The sequence below is a fragment of the Tetrao urogallus genome (assembly GCF_951394365.1).
Source record: "Tetrao urogallus genome assembly, chromosome: 1".
NCBI classification, from domain to species: Eukaryota; Metazoa; Chordata; class Aves; order Galliformes; family Phasianidae; genus Tetrao; species Tetrao urogallus.
The window spans coordinates 114,941,682-114,963,060 of record NC_136813.1 but is presented as its reverse complement, the minus strand read 5'-3'; the positions used below and the strand labels follow the sequence as shown (position 1 = coordinate 114,963,060).

The 21,379-nt window shown below is 43.9% G+C and overlaps 1 protein-coding gene across 1 annotated transcript in view; it reads right to left on the bottom strand.

The window, feature by feature from the left end:
• Window positions 1-2,833: 2,833 nt before the first annotated feature.
• GTF2E1 (general transcription factor IIE subunit 1) overlaps window positions 2,834-21,379 on the bottom strand; it is a gene marked incomplete at both ends in the record, with an annotated part of 41,997 nt that continues 23,451 nt past the window's right edge. Inside the window, 3 exons of the mRNA XM_079549082.1 lie at window positions 2,834-3,264; window positions 7,575-7,819; window positions 12,749-12,950. Of these exons, the coding sequence (XP_079405208.1) occupies window positions 2,834-3,264; window positions 7,575-7,819; window positions 12,749-12,950 (878 nt within the window). The remainder of the gene's footprint in view (window positions 3,265-7,574; window positions 7,820-12,748; window positions 12,951-21,379) is intronic.

Sequence of the window (21,379 nt, the reverse complement as noted above, 5' to 3'; positions counted from 1 at the left end):
TGATCACAGGACAGATGTGGGACAACCAGGGGATTGGGCCCAGCCAACATGGGTTCATGAAAGTTCCTGCCTGACTGACCTCATCTCCTTCTATGATCAGATGACATATCTGGTGGATGAGGGAAAGGCTGTGGATTAGTCTACCTAGACTTCAGCAAAGCTAAAGCCCTCCTCTCCCACGGCATTCTCCTGGAGAAGCAGCCTGTGGCTTGGACAGAACACTCTATGGTGGGTAAAAGCTGGCTGGAGGGCCAGGCCCACAGAGTGATGCTGAATGGAGTTAGATACAGCTGGTACCCGGTCACGAGTAGTGCTCCCCACTGGTCAGTACTGAGGCCCAACCTGTTTGATATCTTTTTTGATTATCTGGATGAGAGAATTGAGTGTGTCCTGAGTAAATTTGCAGATGACACCAAGTTAGGGGGAAGTATTGATCTGCCTGAGGGTAGAAAGTCCCTACAGAGGAATGTGGACAGGCTGGATCCATGGGCTGAGGCCATGGGATGAGACCAAATGTTGAGTTGTGCACTTTGGTCACAACAACCCCATGCATTGCTATGGGCTTAGGGCAGAGTGGCTGGAAAGTTGTGCAGAGGAAATAGATCTGTGGTGCTGGTCAACAGTCAACTGAACATGAGCCAGCAGTGTGCCCAGGTGGCCAAATACGATTCTATGATTTCTGCTTTCCTACAGTGACAGCAATCCTCACTTTTGCCAGCACCTTCACCAACCTGCTGTGAGACAGGGAAGATGCCAATCTCCCTGCCCCACAGTGGGAGCAGATGGAGGCTCTCACATAAGCGAGATAGGTGCAGGTGTTAGGGCTTTTGGGGTCAGGAGCACAAGCAGCTTGAGGAACCTGTTTTATTTTCCAGCTTGAACTGATGAGCACACTCATCAGATAAAATGTGCTTCAGGCTAAGAGCAGACACAGGAATGGTTTGAATGAGGTTAGCAGAACAGCCACGCAGGAAGGCTTCAGAGCTGGATCACTCTGTATTATTCAATTAGCATGAACATAGCTCATGTGGTCCAGCAGCCAGAGGAGGCTGCAGTGCCTTCCTTCCTTCGGACCAATAGCTCTATCCTTGCACTTGCACCAGCCTGCTGCAGCTTCATTTTTCAGACTAAAAACCACTGGTGTGCTGTGAGCATGAGTAGCTGCATAGCGCTCAGGATTAGTTCTGTTTCTATCCTTGGCTCTTTGCAAAAGGAGCTGCTTTTCTCCAGGATTAACCTTGAATTCAGATTAGATTTGAGACAGAACTGGCAAAGAACTTTTTTTTCTGTGAGCTGCTCATTGAGTCTGACTTAACAGCTTGATTCTAGAAGCTTGATATTAGATCCACCTTTGCAAGAGCGTAAGTTTAGCTGGGAACAAATATCAGTGAGGCCTCTCCATAGCAAAACTCTCAAAGAGAAGAGAATGGAGGCACTGGTCAAAGGGGCCCACACAGCAATGCTCTGATAAAGTGTCCTTCCCTAAGTGTAGAAGATAGCAGGAGGCATCCATGAAGCTCTACTGAAGAACCAATGAGGAGCAGAGCTATAATGCGGGATTTAAAACAGTCCCAAAGGAGGGCCTCAAATGGGCTGTTTTCTTGAACCAAGTAACTCAAAATGGTAAGTGAAGATTTCCAACAAGACACATGGCAAATCAGAAAACAACGAAGGGTAGAAGTTTCCATTTATTTATTCCATTTTAAAATGACTTAAAAGCAAATTTAAAACACTTTAAAAAAAGGAGTTCAAATATCAAGAAGCTGAAAATAAAACCATAAAGGTGGCATTACAGGGTTAGCAGAACCTAAGAAGCAGAATTAGTGTAAAAGAGATTTACAGTCTCAGTGAACAGCAAAGTCAGACTGCCCATGTAAACTGAGCAGCATGCAATGCTGCTCCTACCCTCTGAAACACAAAATTCTTTTATCACTTTGCTTGCTGGATAAGAAAACAACAATTTAAAAGAAAACCATCACTTTTGGCTGGTAGAGAAAACATTATAAATATGATGCAACCTGGGTGTGACTGAAAATACAAACTAGTGATGTTGTTTCTCTGGTAGAGCAGCCCTGCCTGCAGTGAGCCATTGGAGCCCTGGAGGCTAGACAGAGCTGGGCAGAAGTGCCAGGCAGCACTGCTGGGAAATGAAGGTAGCTCCTGGTAAGTCAGAGCTCTCTGACAGCTCAGATCCATGAAAGGCTTTTGTTACATTGACAAAGAGTGGCTGCGTGCTTGCTAAGGCTTTCACTCTGTGTTCTGAGTTACCCTTGACCTTGAGGTGCTGAGGTGACTAAGGAGAGAGGAGGAGCAAAGAAAGGAACAGGTTGCTACTCAGAACAGGGGCTGCTCAGCAACGACTGCACCATGGCCAGTGGCTGCTGGCAGGAGATGAACCACAAGTACTGCCCAAGCAGAGCACTACTTCCCTCTCCTCTAGGCTACGCACACCCTCTGCAAAGCACTCTGACCACACCATGGAGCGCTTGTGTTCTCTGAGGGCAGGGACATGGAGCTCACTAGGACCTGCAACAAAAATAGACCCAAGCAATTAGGGGGAGGCAGCTACTCGGCCGTAGAGAGGGTTAAACCAGTGCCTGTGCTGAGCACCCTGAAGTAGATTTTTACCTCGCAAGCATCCTCACTTATCCTCCCCTGCCTGTTTTGGCACATAGAGCCTTCCTGCTCCCCCTCCCTGGTGGGCAAGACGCCTGAGATCAGCAGCTCCAAGGCCCAGTGTCCCTGTGCACAGGTGAGGAAAGATTCAGTCTTCTGTTTTACTAGGAAGTCTCTGGATAAAAAACTGTTTAAAAAATGTTGTGGCAGGAAGCAGTTAGTCAAACATATCCTCAAACATGCGTCGCCCCATGGCTATATAAACCTCTTTTTCCTCCGGAGTCATCTGGGCCACCAGCTCAGGGCGCTGGCTCACTTGGCTGTAAGAGTGCGGACGCCCAGCCACTGTGACAGTGGGGTCCTCTGCCACCACCTCGAACTCTTCCTCCTCATCCTCCTCCTCCAGCCCGTACGCCATGGTGGCTGCAGCAGGAGGACGGGGAGGAGTTTCTTCCTCTGACTCGCTCGTCTCGCTCTCGGAGTCACTGGCGTTGGCACCGGAGAGAGGAGCGGCACCTCCAACGGTGACTGTAGAAGCAGAGGGTGTCTTCTTCTCATGGATCAGCAGGGCACGCATCACCTCTTCATTATCATCCAGAGCTGCCCGGCCCTCCTCACGCTCCTGGAAGGCATCCAGGTCCCTCCCTCCTGCAAAGAGATACAAAGGAATGAGAGTTTCCTCACAGAGATTGAGGTGCTGGCACTGAAGGCACTCCGAATCCTAATTTCCCTTCTGCCACTGTGCATCCTTGGCCATGTCACAACCCTTCTCTGTGCTGACTCCCTTAAGAGATGGAGAGAGTGAAGTTTTCTCTTAACAGCCTGGAAGACTAGATGATCTTCGAGGTCCCTTTTATACCAAGCCATTGGGGATGACAAAAACCAGGATAGGATGCAACTGACCAGGAGGAGCAAGAACGTTCTTGGCAGAACTTTAAACTCCAGTTGATGGGGTAGGGGGTGATTGAAAGAAAAGAGCCAGGGAACACTTGTCACTTTAGAAAGAAGAGGGGAAAAAAAACATCTGTCACAAAGGGATTTGTGAGGGCTCCTCCAAGAAGGTAACACAGCCAACAGCACAGCTAAAATGCCTCTACACTGCATGGGAAATAAGCAGGAGGAGACGGAAACCGTGGTGCAATCAGAAAACTATGAACTAACTGCTATCAGAGAACCATGGTAGGATGAATCCCATAACTGGAATACTATGATTGAGGGCTACAGAAGGGATAGGCAGAGCAGAAGGAGTGAGGGAGTTCCTCTCTGTATTAAGAAGTAGATTGTGAAGAGCTGCCTCTGAGTAACAGACATCATCAGGTCCAGAGCTGGTGGGTTAAAATTAGGGAACAGGCCAATAAAGGACATCTAGTGGTTGGAGTTTACTACAGGCTGCCTGATCAAGGGGAGCTTGTTGATATGAGGTCTTTCTTGCTTTTGTTGCAAGAGGTATTGCACTCACAGGCTCTCATCCTGGTGGTGGATGAGATATGTGCTGGGGAAACAACACAGTGGGCTGCAAGCAAGTCCTGGAGACTCCTGGAATCTCTTGAGGACAACTTCCTGGTCCAGATATTGGAGCACCACTGGACCTGGTGCTCACCAGTGTAAAGGAGATCATAAAGAGGTTAAGGCTGGAAGCAGTCTGGAAGTATGCCCTGTTTGAGTTCATAACCTCGAGGAATACAGGCCTGGCAAAGAGCAGAGTCAGAACTCTGAATTTCAGGAAAGTCAACTTCTGTCTGTTTAAAGAACTCTTGGATGGAATCCCCTGGGAACTGTCAGGTACAAAAGAATGGAACGGAGGTGACAGCTCTTTAAGAACGCCCTTCTGAGAGCACAAGAGCTCTCTATCCCCCAGCATAAGAATGCATCATATTCTTATCTCTAAATTGGAGAGAGATAGATTTGAAGAGTGGACCATTCAGCAGATAAGGAACGGGTTGGATGGTGGCAGCCAGAGTGGTCAACAACTGCATGTCCAGGTGGAGGCCAGTGACAAGTGTTCTTCAACATCTTTATCAGTGACATAGTGGGATTCAGTGCATCCTCAGCAAAGGTTGAAAGAGTTGGGCTTGTTTAGCCTGGAGAAGAGAAGGCTCCAGGGATACCTCACAGTGGCCTTCCAGTACTTGAAGGGAGCTTACAAATAGGGGGAGACAGACTTTTTACAAAGTCTGGTATTGATAGGATAAGGAAGAATAGTTTCAAACTAAAAGAGGGGAAATTTGAGTTAGATATTGGGAAGAAATTTTTTACTCAGAAGGTGGTGAGGCACTGGCACAGGCTGCCCAGAGAAGCTGTGGATGCCCCATCCCTAGAGGTGTCCAAGGCCAGGTTGGATAAAGCCCTGGGCAGTCTGAGCTGGTGGGTGGCAACTCTTTCCACAACAGGGAAGCTAGAACTAGATGACCTTTAAGGTCCTTTCAAATCCAAGTCATTATATGATTCTGTGGTTCTATGACCACGGGGAGCTTCCAGCACAGGCTACAAACACAGAGCCCAAGCCTGGCTCTGCCCTGCTGAGCTCCTCATCTATAAGGATTAAGATGGATCCAAGCAAGGAGTGTAAGGAAATCATGTGTTATAGAACAGCACTGTTTACAGACTGCATAAAACAGTCTGGTAAGCTCAGGGTTGCACTTATCTTGCAGGAAGGGGAAAAGTTCATTAGAGGATCATGGTGAGAGCGCATGGGATTTATCCTGCAAAGCTGATGAAGCTCACAGCCTGAAGCCATGCTGTGCAGCACAGCGTGCAAGGCTGTGTTAAAAGAGCTGCTGTTCCCCATGCCAACCTGCAGCCCAGCCAGAACAGCGAAGCCGGTCTGTCTGGCTCTCTACCTGCATCTTCCATCTGAAAGGGACTGCGGTTTCCAAGCTGGCAGATGCAAGGCCTGTGTCCCTACTTCAGTAAGGTTAGCTGCACAATAGTTGGGAGGGGTTTGACAACGTTTGAGCAGGCAGGGTGCATGCAGTTCACAGATTCAAAAGCTGAAATTCTTGCTCAAGAAGTGGCTTTCTGCAAAAAGCTTCCTATGTTTGCTGAGTACCGTGAGTCTTCTTAATATCATTAAGTCTACAAGCAGGAGGAAGGAAAAACTACAAAATAAAAAAAAGAGATACAGAAAACCTTATGTACAAAAAAGGCCCAGAAAGTAGGACAGACTCCCCAAGGCAAACTCTCTCTCTTGCACCAAAAGCTGTGTGCAAACAATTGCTGGAGCCAATGTGATGGCTTCCTGCTTTCATACATTAACACCGCTTGCCTTCTTTTCCAAAGCCTGGGATGTGAGCACCACATCCACGCAGCTGACACCCAAGCCCTCCAGAGTTCAAAAATGCACTTGTTGCTTTTTGCAACTTGAGACACAAATATGCCAAGAAACAGGTAAACTACGGAAGTAAGTCCTGCATTTTGCACTAAAAGCAAGGGGAGTATGTGGCTGCTCCCTTCCTATGGTAAAGGCCAAAAGACCTATCTCTAACTTCATGGGAACCGTGTTTTATTGTAAATGAAGCGTTATTAACAGGTGATGACCACAACTATTATTAATACACAGACAAAATTCTTGAGAGAAAGGAAGAGCAAAGGCATTAGGTTGGCAGCCTTGTGTTTAGCTGCCTGCCTGTTATTCTACAGCACAAAAGACTTCTGTGAGAACTGTTCCTGCCAGACCCAAGCAGCCAATGTTTTCGTTCAGTGGCTCCAAATTTTGTTCCTTCCCATTTATGTCACGCAGGAGTCATAGGAATGTGTTCCAACAGCAATTTCAGGCTATTTCCAAAAGCTCCCTCTTGGATCTCCAGCAGTGAGGTGAACCAGTGATGCAATTGCACTGTAGGAGATATACTCTCCCTCCATGTTCTTCAGTGTCATCTGAGAAACATTTATGCTGTGTACACCAAAAGTCATCTCAAGGAACCCATTTAAAAGCAGAGGTGAACTGAATGTCTAGCAGAAAAATGTGATGAGAACTTTATGGCTCCTGAGTAACATCATCTGCTACAGACTGCAAGAGGAGGCTCATTTAATCACCACCTTGTTTAATCTGTTGGGATAATGTCATAGGATCCATTTGTATTGAAGGCATTGCATGCAAACAACATCAACAGGTATCTTCTGACCATTTTTTCACATCTGCTTCTACCTGTAGAACTCCATTCCACTTTAGGTGCTAGGAAAGGAACTATTTCAGGATCTCACACTTACACACTTACCCTTTTGCCATTTTCTGTTCCTAAGGCACCAACAGGGATTATTCTATAATTCCCAAGTGATTCAGAAGACTGTATCTATTGATTTACACTCATACAAATGATAAAAAGTCTCTCCTATTATTGATGTATAAGCTTAAATAGCAAACTTACAAATGCAGAAAGTTTCTACTAATGCCTACAAGATCTTAGCTACGGTCAGCTAACAACATGTCCTCAACACGAATGAAAATAAAAGCAAAGCCAATGAGAAACCAAGAGAAAGCAAGGACTCACCTGTACAGGCTTTCCTAATGTGCTTCCAGAAAATTTATTTCTGACATACTCTTCATATAAAATATTTTGTATGCTGGGAGCACAAAAACACTGCTGGTAGATTTGATAGGCTTCAAAGTCACCAAATGTTAATAAATGCTATTTTCCAGCAGTGTCCCACTGGGGGCCAGCTTTCTAGATGAAACTGAAAGACCTTCACCCAAAAGCAATAAACTCTCAAGGCAGGAGAACATCCATTAATAAAGGTATAGGAAGAGGTAGCAGATAATTAACATTTCAGAAGCACAAACAATTCTGTGGATCTAATCAACTGGGATTCTTTACATCTACCTACACCACAGGTGCTTTGCACAGGAGAAGGGAGCTGGCAAAATCTGGAGCGCTGGGAGCAGCAGCTGTACACACGGGGTAATGTATTTCTGGCATCACATAAGCAGAGCAGCGCTTCTGCTCGGTGAATTTTCTTACCATCCTTGATTTCATCAGGATCATAAGCCCCCTGCACTGTGCTCTCCCGTAGCCAAATCGGCCTCTCTCGCGCTGGCTTTCCTTCACTTGCAGATCTGTTAACATCCTCCTGATCTTCCATGCTGATGACAACGTTCTGGGTATACAAGTCCTCGTAGGATGGTCCTTTCGTAGTCCAGGCTTCTCGATGGTGTCCACCCGTAACAGCAGCTGTCCCTGAACCAGTGCCAGCTGTACGTTCTTTGCTGCACAAAAGTCAAAGAGACAAAAACAGAGCACTCAGAACAAGCCCCATCTTGGCCAGCATTGCAACATTTGAATAGACTATCACCAAGAATTTTCATTTCTAACATGTGGTCCAGGAATTTCTACACCAGTTTGCAGATTTGGGCAACTTGTGGTCTTTAGTAGGGAGCCCTACAAAAGGCTGTGGCAACTTCTAAAACAGCTACTGAAGAGAACAAGTACTATTAAGGATGCTGATGCACTTAGCATAAAAACAAATGTAAAACTCCAGAATACCTTGAAATAAAAGTCACAGCAGCAAAACTTGGTCCCACAATAATCTAGTGTTTGGCATCTGGTCTCTTTTTTGCTTTTACAAAGCAAGCTTATATTGCACAAAATCCAGTACTAAATTCTAAGCAATTCAGATGATAGCAGCAAAGACCCAGCATGCTCAATCTGTGAGACACTAACCTCAGGGCTCCTGAAGGGGTTAACTCGTTGTGAAAAATACTGATCTAACCCTTGCTTGAATGGTGAGTGACAGTGCCCCCACAAATCACATCTGCCCCATTATGCAGCATATCTGCACTATCCACTGCCCTGGAAGGAGTGGGAAATCCATGCAGAGAAAGATGAGAGGACAGCTTCAGACCAAGGACATGGGCTGGGCAAAGGGCTTCGCACAGTGCTGAAGAGGAGGAAGAGATAAGACAGAACTGTCTTCACAGCAGAAAAGCTGGAGGGAGAAAGGTGATAACAGAATGTGAGGGCAGGACAGGCACAGTCTAGCACTCCTTTGTGTTCTGAGAGGAGCTGCTGCCAGCACACTTTCCTTCAGGCTCCCTTCTAGCTCAGGAGACTGATGAAGAAAGGAAACAGTTCTGCTTGAATCTGATGGAAAGAGGACATCGGGCGGAGTATTTTCTGCATACTAATGGAAATGAGCCGAAAATATTCTCTGGCTACAGATGCAGAAGAATGGAAGCTCTCTGCTCTCCAGGTGAGGGAAGCCAACGACAATTATTCCTTTACTTCCAAATTGCATTTAATCTTCACTGAAAAACAATAGATTCACTGCACATTGAGGCCATGAACAACCCCTATTAGATGCCACAGAATTGCAGCCATCCAACTGCCAATGGCAAAGGCTGCTAAGCTAAAGCTAGGGCTTTTCAGGGGTACCAGACCTGCCTAGGTTTCTCCTTCTGTCCAGAGGAAATCAATGACGGATTCTAGCAGTGTTCCTGCTCTGCTGCCAGCTGCTATCAGCTGAGCTGACACAAGTTGTGAGTGAGCATGGTTCATTTGCTGCTATCTACCCAGCAACCTTTCCTCCAACAGAGAAGCTTAAAATAAGGCTGCAGTTGGAGACCTGAGTAATACGCATCATTTTAAATCAGCGAGGATTTAACCACTGCTTGACAAGCTGATTCTGCACAATTTTTAGGTGTAAACAAGGGGGAAACACGGACAGGTGATAATCTTTCTTCCCCAAATATAAAATATCAGAGTGTTGAGCCTCAGTTAGGATTGAGGACTGTTCACAACCTCTTACTAGTGCATTCGCTGCGATCTGATAGCAAAATACTTCACAATGTTTGTGTTAGCATGTGTCCACACACTAACTGCTTCTCTCCCACAGGCAGCCCTGCTAGGAAAGCTTCACAGCAACCTCGAATTTCTGGGCTGAAGGAAAAGACTCGTGCACATGCACTGCTTATATAACCTAAGGAATCACACAGAGAGACCTTCTTCCCAGTGTGTTATTTCAAGTGTTGGCACCTTTCAGTTTTCCAAGACAGGCATGTGTTCTGTGAAAAGCACCGCTCTGCTTCCCACACAATAGAAATCCGTAACCAGCGTTTCCCTGACAATTTTATGTAATCCACTTTCCTCACAAGATGCACAATGCAACTCTCCCCCAGCCTCTCCCTCTCCACGCTGCAGTGTGACAGCTAAATACACTCTAGTGCCAAGAGCTGCCTAATAATACTTTCACACAGAGGTGCCCAGAAGTATATTCAAAATGGACTTTTTGCCCACGCAGTATCATTCAGTAGCAAAATACTTGTTCCGTAACGTCAGGAACATTTCAAAATGAAGGTAACAGCTGTAAGAAACACCTACAACATGAATTACTTTAAACCATCTATTGCAATGTGTCACATTCACCTGGAATAATGTAGACATTTTGTCGACTCTCAGACCTCAGTGAACTGTGTAAGCATATCCCAACTCACTGCATCATTTATGCAACTGCATCTTCAACCATACTGCTAGAAGGAGTGGGCAGCCTCAAGGCTATGTGACCAGCAGAATGTTCCCTACTGCAAAAAGAGATCGTACTGTTCAGCACACTCATCCAAGAGATGGCATTAAACACACTACATCAGGCACCAGCAAAAGGCCAGATGTGCAAGCTGCCTTATGGGCAGCACAGGGCAGAAGAGGGTAGTGTTGCTCTTAGAAGAATTCCTCCATTAGATCCAAGATGTACTTTTTCCCCTGGTTCCAGACATTGCACAGCCACCTTGGAGCCAGGAACTGCTCAGACAGCAGCAGCTCAGTGGCCCAGCTCTAGCTACATTTGTTCCGTTGCCCATAGGTTGTTTTACCATGATGGAAGTTGCTCTGAGAGTGGTTAAACTGCCTTCAAAGGCAACATAAATAATTCTTAACATAGCTGAAGTATGGCCCACAGAAACCACACTGTGAAATTTTCACCTCAAGCCTGCCCAGGCTACTAATTAAAGGTCTTGCTAAACAAGGATAACTCTTTTTGTGCCATATTTGAAACAAAGCACTCTTTCATTTAACTACTCTTAACAGATTCAGCTTCAAAGGAAACAACAAATGGTTCTAGATAGCATGACCACAGAAAACAAATTCTGTGAAGATTTATGTTATCTAACATCATGCTATTCTGACATGAGAAAATGAAGGGGATATTCCAGGCTGGATGTGGCTCTGGGCAGCCTGGTCTGGTAGTTGGCAACCCTGCGCACCGCAGGGGGGTTGAAACTACATGATCATTGTGGTCCTTTTCAACCCAGGCCATTCTATGATTCTATGATTAAAATCCACCTGTTTTAGGAAACCAAGCAGAATGGCTCAGATAAAGCATGTATATTTTGTAAACTACACGGCTAACTCACACTCTGCCAAGATTAAAAAAATTAATGACTCCTGGGAAAGTGCAGACAGAGTACAGGTGCCATGTACAGATTACATGGCAGGTGAACGACAACTGCACGCTGTTGGTGCAGTTGGTTAGAGCTACCATCTTCACCACCTGTGCCTGTGCACAGAGAAGATGTGGGCACTTTGTGACCTTTTCTGTCAGTTTCAAAATCATCAAAAGTCAGTTTTGTCAATGATTTCAAAAATTCAAGACTCCATAAAATGGCCGTAATAAATAACCCAACATTTGGCACTTAAAAAAAAAATCTCACAGCAGTACTTTCATGCAATTATCTGCCTTGAATTAATAAGAGTTAATAAATAATTAAATCATCATATGTGCTGAAGTAAGTTGTGCTCAAGAAAGGGTTTTAAAATGCTTATTTATCTTATCATTCCTTGCTCAGAGTAATTAATCATTTACAGTGTTTTTTAAGTATTTAAGAGTCAAGTAAGTGGGTGCTCCTATTTAATCATGGGACTGTACCAGGCTTCTGCTGTGCTGATCTCCGAAACAGGGTGGCCATGGAGAAGACTGAGAAATGACTCTTTTTTTGGTGGTGTTATCCCAGTTTTAATACACAAACTACAGAACATAGTTTTTAAAGCAAAGTTTAGTGATTCAGCTTGGGAACAAAGGCTTCAAAGACTCCCCATATCAACAAAGAAACGTTGGGTGACCTTGGAAAAATCTTCTCCGCTCCGTATATCGCTTCTGTTTTTCTATCAGAACGATGAGCAAAATTAGCTATATCCTTGGCTAGAAAAAGGCTATGAATAGACAAGTAATTTTTATTATACTAATTAGAAACTGTCTAGCATTAATATATGATGAACATTCTCTCGCAAGGTTAGCTTGAAAGTAAAGAAAAGAGTCTCTTCCTTGTTCTCCCATTAACTGAAGTCAAGCATCCCAAGGCACTGTGGGAATGCTTCCCCCTGTGCTACAGATTTTTTTTCTTGGGCGTTTAATTGATGATTTTTTTAAACAGAGAGAAGCACATCACATTTCACCACAGCTGACAAAACTGACAGCTCCCCACATCTTTCTGCATTATTATGTTATTATAAACATCATCAATTTTTGTACAACTACAAAAGTTCTGAAAGAAAGTATCATTTCCCAAGGGCAGGAATGTTTTAAAGATCATAGAATCATAGAATGGCCTGGGTTGAAAAGGACCACAATGCTCATCTAGTTTCAACCCCCCTTGCTGTGTGCAGGGTCGCGAACCAGCAGACCAGGCTGCCCAGAGCCACATCCAGCCTGCCCTTGAATGCCTCCAGGGATGGGGCATCCACAGCCTCCTTGGGCAACCTGTTCCAGTGCGTCACCACCCTCTGTGTGAAAAACTTCCTCCTAATATCTAACCTAAACTCCCCTGTCTCAGTTTGAAACCATTCCCCCTTGTCCTATCACTATCCACCTTTGTAAACAGTTGCTCCCCATCCTGATTTTCTGACTATAATGTGGAATACATCCTAGCCATAGGTGATCCATGTACCCCACCCCACAGAAAACTGCATGCAGAAGACTGATTAGAAGAATAGTAATCTGCCTTGTTTAGTGAAAAAAAGTGGTTGTGGGTAAGTGGATGAGTCATCTCCTTATAAACCGTACATTCCTCACGGAATTTGTCAGTGGCTTGCACCATTGGTGCTGAACATGTGGGTCCCTAATGCACAAGGCTTGGGAAAGCCTCACGGAGCAGATGAACACACTACAAGAAAGCAGTATGGTGAAAGTAGACAGGGTCTGTTCCCACCTCTGCTTCAAGGCAGGAATCTCGGTGGGCTCTGGTTCAAGGACTTCATAGGCTAAGTTGACATCTTCTGTCTCACGAAGTAGCTTATAGATGGGCTCGATCTGCTCATTAAATCTTGCCACGAGTGTCCTTGCATCCTTTTTTGGCATCACCGACTCATCCTCTTCCACTTCAGTCTCACAGAAAGTACAGCGGAAAGTTCCTAAAACAAAGAAAGTTGCTAAATATCAGAAGAAAAGCAACAAGGCCAGCTCTTTATGCAGCATTTTCAACAACAATGCCTCAGTGTTTACTTGGCTTGATGCTAAATAGCTAAATAGCTCTTCTCACTCTGACAATCCCTTTCCACAAAGGATGTACCTGGTTATTATTTAAGCAGAAAAGAAAGCCAGCACTCTGATGTCACCCAGTGAAACCCAGCTTGGGGTACAGTTTCTTGCTCTGAAATGCCTAGATGTGTTACAGCACCACTATTGAGACACTCCCTAATCCCACACACTCTTTCTTGCTAGACATTTTAAATGTTATCTACGACTAAACTGTGATAAAAAGCTCCACATTATACTGCTAGGAACTCAAATATCATCTGTTCCAGGTGTTGGAATTGCTACCTCCCAGGCCCCTGGAACGATTCGGTTTCACAATGAAGTGGTGTGCAGCTTGACGCTGCCCAAACTGCTCTGCAGTAACTGTTAGCACAACCATCATCACAGTGAAATTCATGCAAAAGGATGGCACCTCCTCCTGCTGTAGGGCCATGGCAAGCAGACCAGTCATTACGGCAGAGTAGCAAAAGTTAAGTTTGCTCACATTCACATCTTGAAATTAAGAATGGTAAACTAACAATTGTATGAAATCAACTAAGAATAAGCTTGTTTCACAGAGCTCACCAGGAGTTAGAAAAACAGGTCAAACAGAAAGGCGACTGAAATGGTTGCCTGGCAATGCAGTTACAAAACCTGACTGAACTCCTGCACAGCAGGCCTTTTGGTTCCGTTGCTCCATCTGTGAGCAGGAACCTTAGGGAAGTACTTGCACAGTAGGACTGTGCCATATGGCTCGCTATGAGGGCAGCAGTGCAGCACAATGACTTAGCCTTGAAACTCTGTACAATAGCAAATCCTGTTGCCTCCCCAAAACTTACTTACATATGCCAGCATGCTCTGAGACTTTTGGATTTCTTGTGTGATTTTTCACTTACCCTTTCCGTGGCACCTAAAAATATATAGGATCATCTCTCAGTATCCTAATAACGAAAGAAAAAAGTCTCTTTTTCACTAACAGGAAGCCTGAGGATAAGTTGTATCAGGGAAATCATAAAATCATAGAATGGCTTAGGTTGGAAGGGAGCCTTAAAGCCCATCCAATTCCAACCCTGCTACCACAGTCAGGGTTGTCACCCATCAGACCAGACTGCCCAGAGCCCCATCCAACCTGGCCCTGAACAGCTCCAGGGATGGGGCATCCATGGCTTGTATAAATAGCCTGTGCCAGTGCCTCACCGCCCTCTGAGTAAAGAATTCCTTCCTAATGTCTAACTTAAATCTCCTTTCCCTTAGTTTAAAGCTATTCCTCCTTGTCCTGTCACTATCACATTCATATAAAAAGTTGGCCCCATCCTGCTTGTAAGCTTCCTTCAAGTAGTGGAAGGCCACAATGAGGTCTCCCTGGAGCCTTCTCCTCCAAGCTAAACAAGCTGAACACTCTCAGCCTTTCTTCATAGGAGAGTTGCTGCAGCCTTCCGATCATCTTCATGGCTCTCCTCTGGCTATGTTTATGTCCAGAAGTAAGTGTCAGGATCAGTATTGGAGCCTGCTGTATCATTGATGGTAAGTACAAACACAGTTGGATGGAGGGGGCTGGCCCATGGTACTGGAGCATGATAAGATGAGACAAGTGTGCAAACCAGGACTTCTGGCACCTTGCGTTTCTGCATTCACAGATTTGTTGGTCTTATCACCTAATTTTTCAGCGTATCTCCCTCCCCACCTGTAGCAGAATGATTAAAACAGGCCCATTTGGCTGTGAGGGCTAGACCGTGCTTCTGCAGCTCTTGGAAAACACATAAAAACACTTCAGGACAGGAAGCAGAATCAAACCAGTCTGTAGAAATGCAGTTCTGTACCTTAGCACTGTCTAAAATATGTACTGCTCATATTTACTAATTACAATTTACAATTTACTAATATGTAAATTAACCCAATTGTGAATTGTGCTGTATATGGGGCCTGTCACATGTGCAAACTTCCTGCAAAAGCTTATAAAGTTTGTCCTACCTACATGTAAAAGCTTTAACACCTGACACCAGCAGTAAGCAATGTAAAGGGTAGGTGGATAAAATGTTCTCTTCTCCTATCAAAGCACAAAACACTGCTTACTTTTTCATCCTACAAAAATTGCCACTGCTTTCAAAATTTCAAAAGCAGAACAACTATACAAGATATCAGCCCGGCAACAATTGAAGCCAAAGTTTGGTCTCCTTATCCCACATCTGAGGCTATCAGTGTGAAAAGCTGGCACAAGTTAAATTAGTTTAAAATAACGAGCACATCTCAGTTGCCATAACAGTCTAAGTGAACAAAGACGAGGAAAACTCTCTACTTTTTACAACCTACTCCCTAACTTCAGCCACAAGGTCCTGTTGCACGTTCCTGAGACAGCTCGTGCTGTGAAAACATGTCCATCTGTGAATCCCATGAGCGGGTGTACGCAAGAGATAAAAATCATAGGGAAAACGGTTCCAATTCACAGCACCAAAGAATCAGACAATAAATAGAGCTCTAATGAAACGGAACTCCTGAAGCTATCGTGGTTTTTCTGCAACTTCCACCCTTCAGGGTTTGTCATAAGCAGAAAATAAAATTAATAGATGAATTATGTAAAGAATCTGAGAATGAGTGAAATGACAGGCTTCCTCCATTAATATGCTGATTTTTTTTGTGGTGATGTAGCATTTCAGAAGAGGCGTATGTGATTAGAGAACTGAGAAGTTGGTTTCCCATGGCAGATGGCATTTATATCTTGCAAACCTCTTCTGTTAGACATTAAGAGGTCACAAAATGTCAGCAGAGCTTTTATGACATGGCACATCACATCAGCAGTGACACATGCTCCTTACGAACATGTATTGCATATGACAAACGTGAAGTGAAGGCCATCCAAAGCTTGAGAATGGCAACGTTCCCACTCTGATGACATATTTCTTCCTTCAGTATAGCCAGAACTGATGGCTTTCCATTCAAAGACATTGCACGAGGCAGGGCATGTAGATAACCTGGAGCTTTCTTGCATCTTGGAAATACCAACAGAGAGCACATATATCCTGTTCAGGTACACACCTAAAAGCACATTAAAAACCAGCCACGTGAAAGATCTCATCTGCTCCCACATTCTCAAGGACAGATACACTGGTCATCTGGCTCACTGAAGCACACTGTGATTAAAGCAGCTCAAGCCCTGAAGTATAGGGCCAGCATATTTACAGACAATTCCCAATGACTTCATTTCACTTGAGAGAAGGAAAAGGTCAACCTCCCACATGCATTACACGCACAATGCCCAAAGCACGTGTGCTATATCTGCTGTAATTCTACTGTGTGCAAAAACACAGCGATGGTGCAAGAGGAGCTAGCAGAGATAGGAGACATCAGAGTTAATACTGCTTCCATTATGTTAGCTTGGTTCATCACATATTTACACATTTAACTGAAATGAATCTGCCCAAGGCCTTCTATACAAACACTGAATTGTTTGGGTTGGAAGGGACCTTAAAGCCCATCCAGTTCCAGCCCCCTGCTACAGGCAGGGTCCCAGGAACACCTCCATGGATAAGGCACCCACAGCCTCCCAAGGCAGCCTGTTCCAGTACCTAGAAGGATCAAGCTCATATCCAGCCAAAGGGGTTTTTCTTCCACTCTGCTCTTTGGGATGCTGCCTCAAACTCACACTATTCTGATACTTACAATCTCAGTTTACTCCCATTCATTTCAAACCTATGTACTGTTGTGCCAAAAAATGCACCTCACCTCAGCTAGCTTCCATCTGGTTGCTAATCCTTCAGATATATTTACAAACTGCTGTCCTATTAATTCCCTCCATCTTCATTTTGCAAGTCTAAACAAGCCATGCATTCATCTCCCTCTAATAACATTGGCCATAGCCAATGCTATCTTTCACCATGCTATCTGTCTCATAACACACTTTCTCCAGTTTGCTCTCATCCTTCTGCTATACAGAAAAAGCTGAAGTATATGTAACTCTCCAGATAAGATATCCCAAAATCCCAATGGCATTAGTTCTTCTTCAATGGCCACTGAGACCTTTTAAGATCATGGAGGAGCTGTTTCAATTATCACAAGTTCCAGCAACGCTCCCAGACCTTTCTTCCGCCTTTGCAGTTTCCAGTTGATGAGCTCCATGTTTACAGATGTTTACAAAAGATGTTAGGTGCATCATGCTGTACTCTAAGCTGTGGTCATTCAACACATTTTTATTACTCCAGCATTCACCTCACCCAACTGTTTATTCTTGACAACAAGCACAAAACATTAAGGTAATTTATTTCAAAGTCTGCTATGACCTTCTTTTAGCATTATTACCACTACATGGGGGGTGATCTAAGGCACAGATAGCAGAATTTCAGCACTGTCTGCTGACTGGAGCAGTGCTTGGTTTGAGACACCTAAGAGATCATAGACTCATAGAAACATAGAACACTTAGAGTTGGATGGAACCTCTGAGTGGCCTCTAGACCAACTCCAGGGCCTTATCCAGCCTTGCCTCTAAAGTCTCAAGGCAGGGTTGTCAACCACAACACTAGGTAACCTGTTTCAGCGCCTCACCACCCTCACTGTAAAAGATTTTTTCCTTATATCCAACCTAAACCTACCCTCTCTGAGCTTGAAGCCATTTCTCCTTGTTTTATCACCACAGACCCTGCTAAAGAGTCTGTCCCCTTCCTTCCTGTAGCTCCGCTCCCCTTTAGATACTGAAACTTGCTTCTCTGAATCTTGTTTGGGCAATAAGCATGCAGTTATTTATTCCATCATCATCCAGGCTCTAGAACTGGGCATCACAACTGGCTAGGCAAAACAGTTCCTGACAGCCTTAGAGAAGTTTACATAAAAACGACCAGTCTGAAACAACACAGAAACATAGCTGGTCTGAAGGATCATCAGATCACATTCCTGTGACTGCTGCTGCCATTTTCTTGCACTATTTCCCTGACTCTCACAAGTTTTTAGTTCTTCTGCAGTAAAACAGACATAAAGTCCATCACATGCACACAGCTCATCTTTCACAGTATGGAAAATAAAAAAATCTGTGGAAGAGAAAATGTCACAGGATGCACAAGGAACATGAATTTCAGCACTTTCTAACTCCAAGTGCTTCATTTGATGTGAAAAAGAGACTATTAAAGGACTGAGGAAATGACAGGAGTTCCTAGGTTCCTACCAACAGGGATCCAGAAAGATGCCAGACAAGCTAGAGACAAAAGATCTCTTCATAGCAGAACTTGCCATTTAGAACATTAATAACACAGACAAAGGAAGCTACCTTTCCCCATCTCTTATTCCGCTTTCTCAGCCCATTCTTCAAAACAGCCAAACTGATTTTGATGAGCTTTTCCTAAGCAGTTTAAACTAAGGTGGATGCGTAGAATGGAAGAGCTCAGCATAAAGTAAGCATTTGACAAGTTTTGCACAGAATATATATTTTAAAAAAGGAAAGAAAAACAGAGCAATTCTTGTATCTTCCCTCCATAAACAATCCAAACTAATTTAATGGAAATACTTTGCAGTCTAAGTAATAGGCAGAGCTGTCAGTACAAATTATAATTAAGTTCCTTTTGTTTCTCACTGATTTTCAGGATTTAGAGGACTATTTAGGACAGCACCTAAAGGCACTTCTCCCCTGAATCATTACTGACAGGAATAGTAGGTCGAGTGGCTACACAGACCTGGATCATTATTTACCACAACACACTCCATGTTAGCTTATAAGGACAGTCACTTACTAGCAACAGGAACCTGAGGGGGTTAAACTGAGGCAAAGAGAGATTTAATGACTTTAATGATCAAAGCTAGTAACAGAGCTAATTGTTAAAACAGTTGGCGGTTGACTGGATTAATGATAATGCAGATTAGACTTCAGGATGTGCTGATCTTTAGTGACTCTTCCAGCTAAAGGGTCTACTCAGCCTTCATGAATCCATCCCTAGCATCTCAGTGAGAAAGCAACTCAGTGTGCCTGAGAGGGAAACACCCAGGAACGATGAATTTCCTGCCAACTGTACCACCTAGCTTTCTTTCTCCCCATCTCTTTTCTCCCCATAGTGGAGACACATAGGCCCATCTGCATTCATATTTGACTTCTGCTTAAGGCAAAGGACAGAAAAACCCACCAAATAAACCTATCTCCTGAACACCACGGCAATATTATTCTCCCTGCAAGTAATTCAGTGTTTCTATAAATGCATTAAAAAAAGCCAATTACAGAGCACAGTGTGTTACATAAAACGCAGTGCCACATCTCATCTTTCTAAGAGAGGTTTCATGGCCCACTGGATCTCAGGCTCTTGAGGACATGCCAGAGCCCAAGGCTGACTGCAGTACTCTGTCTTGAAACGTAACACAGAAAGTGTACGGTTTTACTTCAGTCCCGTCTGGGCACCCTGCTAAGATCAGAGCACACGCTGTTTTTAGAGCTCCTCAGGGTACAAACACTGGACCACATGTAGGAAAAGTCACTGTTTAGGGAGCCCAAATTCTGGAACAAAACATCCAGCTCTGCCACTGAAACATTTATGAGATCAATCCTTCCCAGCATCAGACCATAAGATTTCAAGGCAGCTTTCTGCGAAGTAAGTGATGAGCCAGGATCATTCAGCTGCAAATGCTTTTTCACTGGTCTGCTCAACATGATACAAGAACCCACAGCAGAGGCAGGAACATGAGATCTAGCTCCTCAGGGCTGCATTCGCTGTCTAACCCACAGGTACAACAGGTTTGGGAAGCAGTCTTATATACTTCTGCTGTAAAACACACTAAAGCAGCCTCCAAAAAAGGTTGATTTTGTGAATTCATTGAGGGCAAAACCCAGTATTTAATCATACAATCAACAACATTTCGTAATATATGCATGCCATGGTACAGCTCTGACTTTTCGAGTTCCTGATTTTGAGCCTGAATAATACTTCTTAAACATTTTTCTTTTTTGATATAGATTCAGAGCACTGAATTGCCCACCAGGTATTAAACAGAGAGTAAACATTTCATTTGGGGTTAATGTCAATCAGTTTCTTTTCAAAGCTTCTATTATTATAATATAGATGTGGCAGACACAGCATTTAAGGGCACTTACGCAGCAGCACTATTTCTGAATTAGATGAGGTAATACTGCCAGAAACATGCTCAAGAGGGCTCAAAACTGCAATTCTCCAACATTCAAAGAACAATCAAAACAATTTGTTTAAAATATAAGAAAATGGCTACTTGAAAAAGAGATACAGGCATACTCTCTAACACAGCACTATTAGCAAACGGTGAAATAAATCTATTTTGTAATTGCCATTAACTAGTGTCTGACTGCAGTCAGAATAAAACTGCACTTAGTTGGTGCATATGTTCAATGTGTAAATGCATAAAAACTGAGAGCAGTGTGTAAACGTATAAAAACTGAGGAACTGCCAGTCCTGAAAACAGAAGGTCTCTGTTCAGCTGCAGAGTGAGTTTTACTCAGGCAGTCACATTATCACTGGAATAACTTAGAAAAATGGTGCTGCTACAGTGTTAGTACAGATGGCCAAAAATAGTGTCCAGCACTTGTTCTGGACTTCCTTGGCACAAAACGAACCCTGCTGTTAACAAAAATAGGAACTGCTGAGATAAGACACCCTTGGCAACACCTTAGAATACGTAAGGACAGCATTTCTCATCCTTGAGAATCCCAAGCACTTAGGGGCAGAGAAATCAAAGAAGAGGAACATACTGAGATCCATTTAAGATTCACCCACACTCCTACTCCTCTGTTTCAAGTAAACATGAAATACTTCCCATGCCTGAGATCAGTTTGTTAAACCACAACAGCTTAACAACTTCTGATTTTCTGAGAGATCTGTTCCTCTACGTTTACTGTAACTCCCGAATCCCTTTAGAAACATACAAGAGATTCCCCGAGAACAGGGATTTACAGCTCTGACACACCTGCTATGCTACTTGTCATCAAAACAGACATCTTTCTCAATAGAAGATGGCTCAGAAATGCCAACACCTGAAAACCTTTACTTTCAGATTCCCTTCAGAGTTTATGCGTACCAAGGAACATTCCCTACTGTCTGAGTTTCCAATCCGCAAGGCTACTATGGCCACCAATGAAGAACAATGGAGATTAATAAAAAAAATCTAAAATGTCATTTTCTTCTCATTATAATAAACTCCAGTTAAAAAGAAGGTTACACAAGGGAATCTGAGGCTTTTTATTTCATGCAAATCTGCTCACATACCCATCAGGAATCTCTTCAATAACAAAGACCAAGAAGGAAGTGCTTAAACCCTCCTCCCAAGGCAGTGTTTGAAAGGCCAAGAAGCCATTGCCAGAAGCGTGGGTTTCCATACTAGGGCCTCAAGCAGA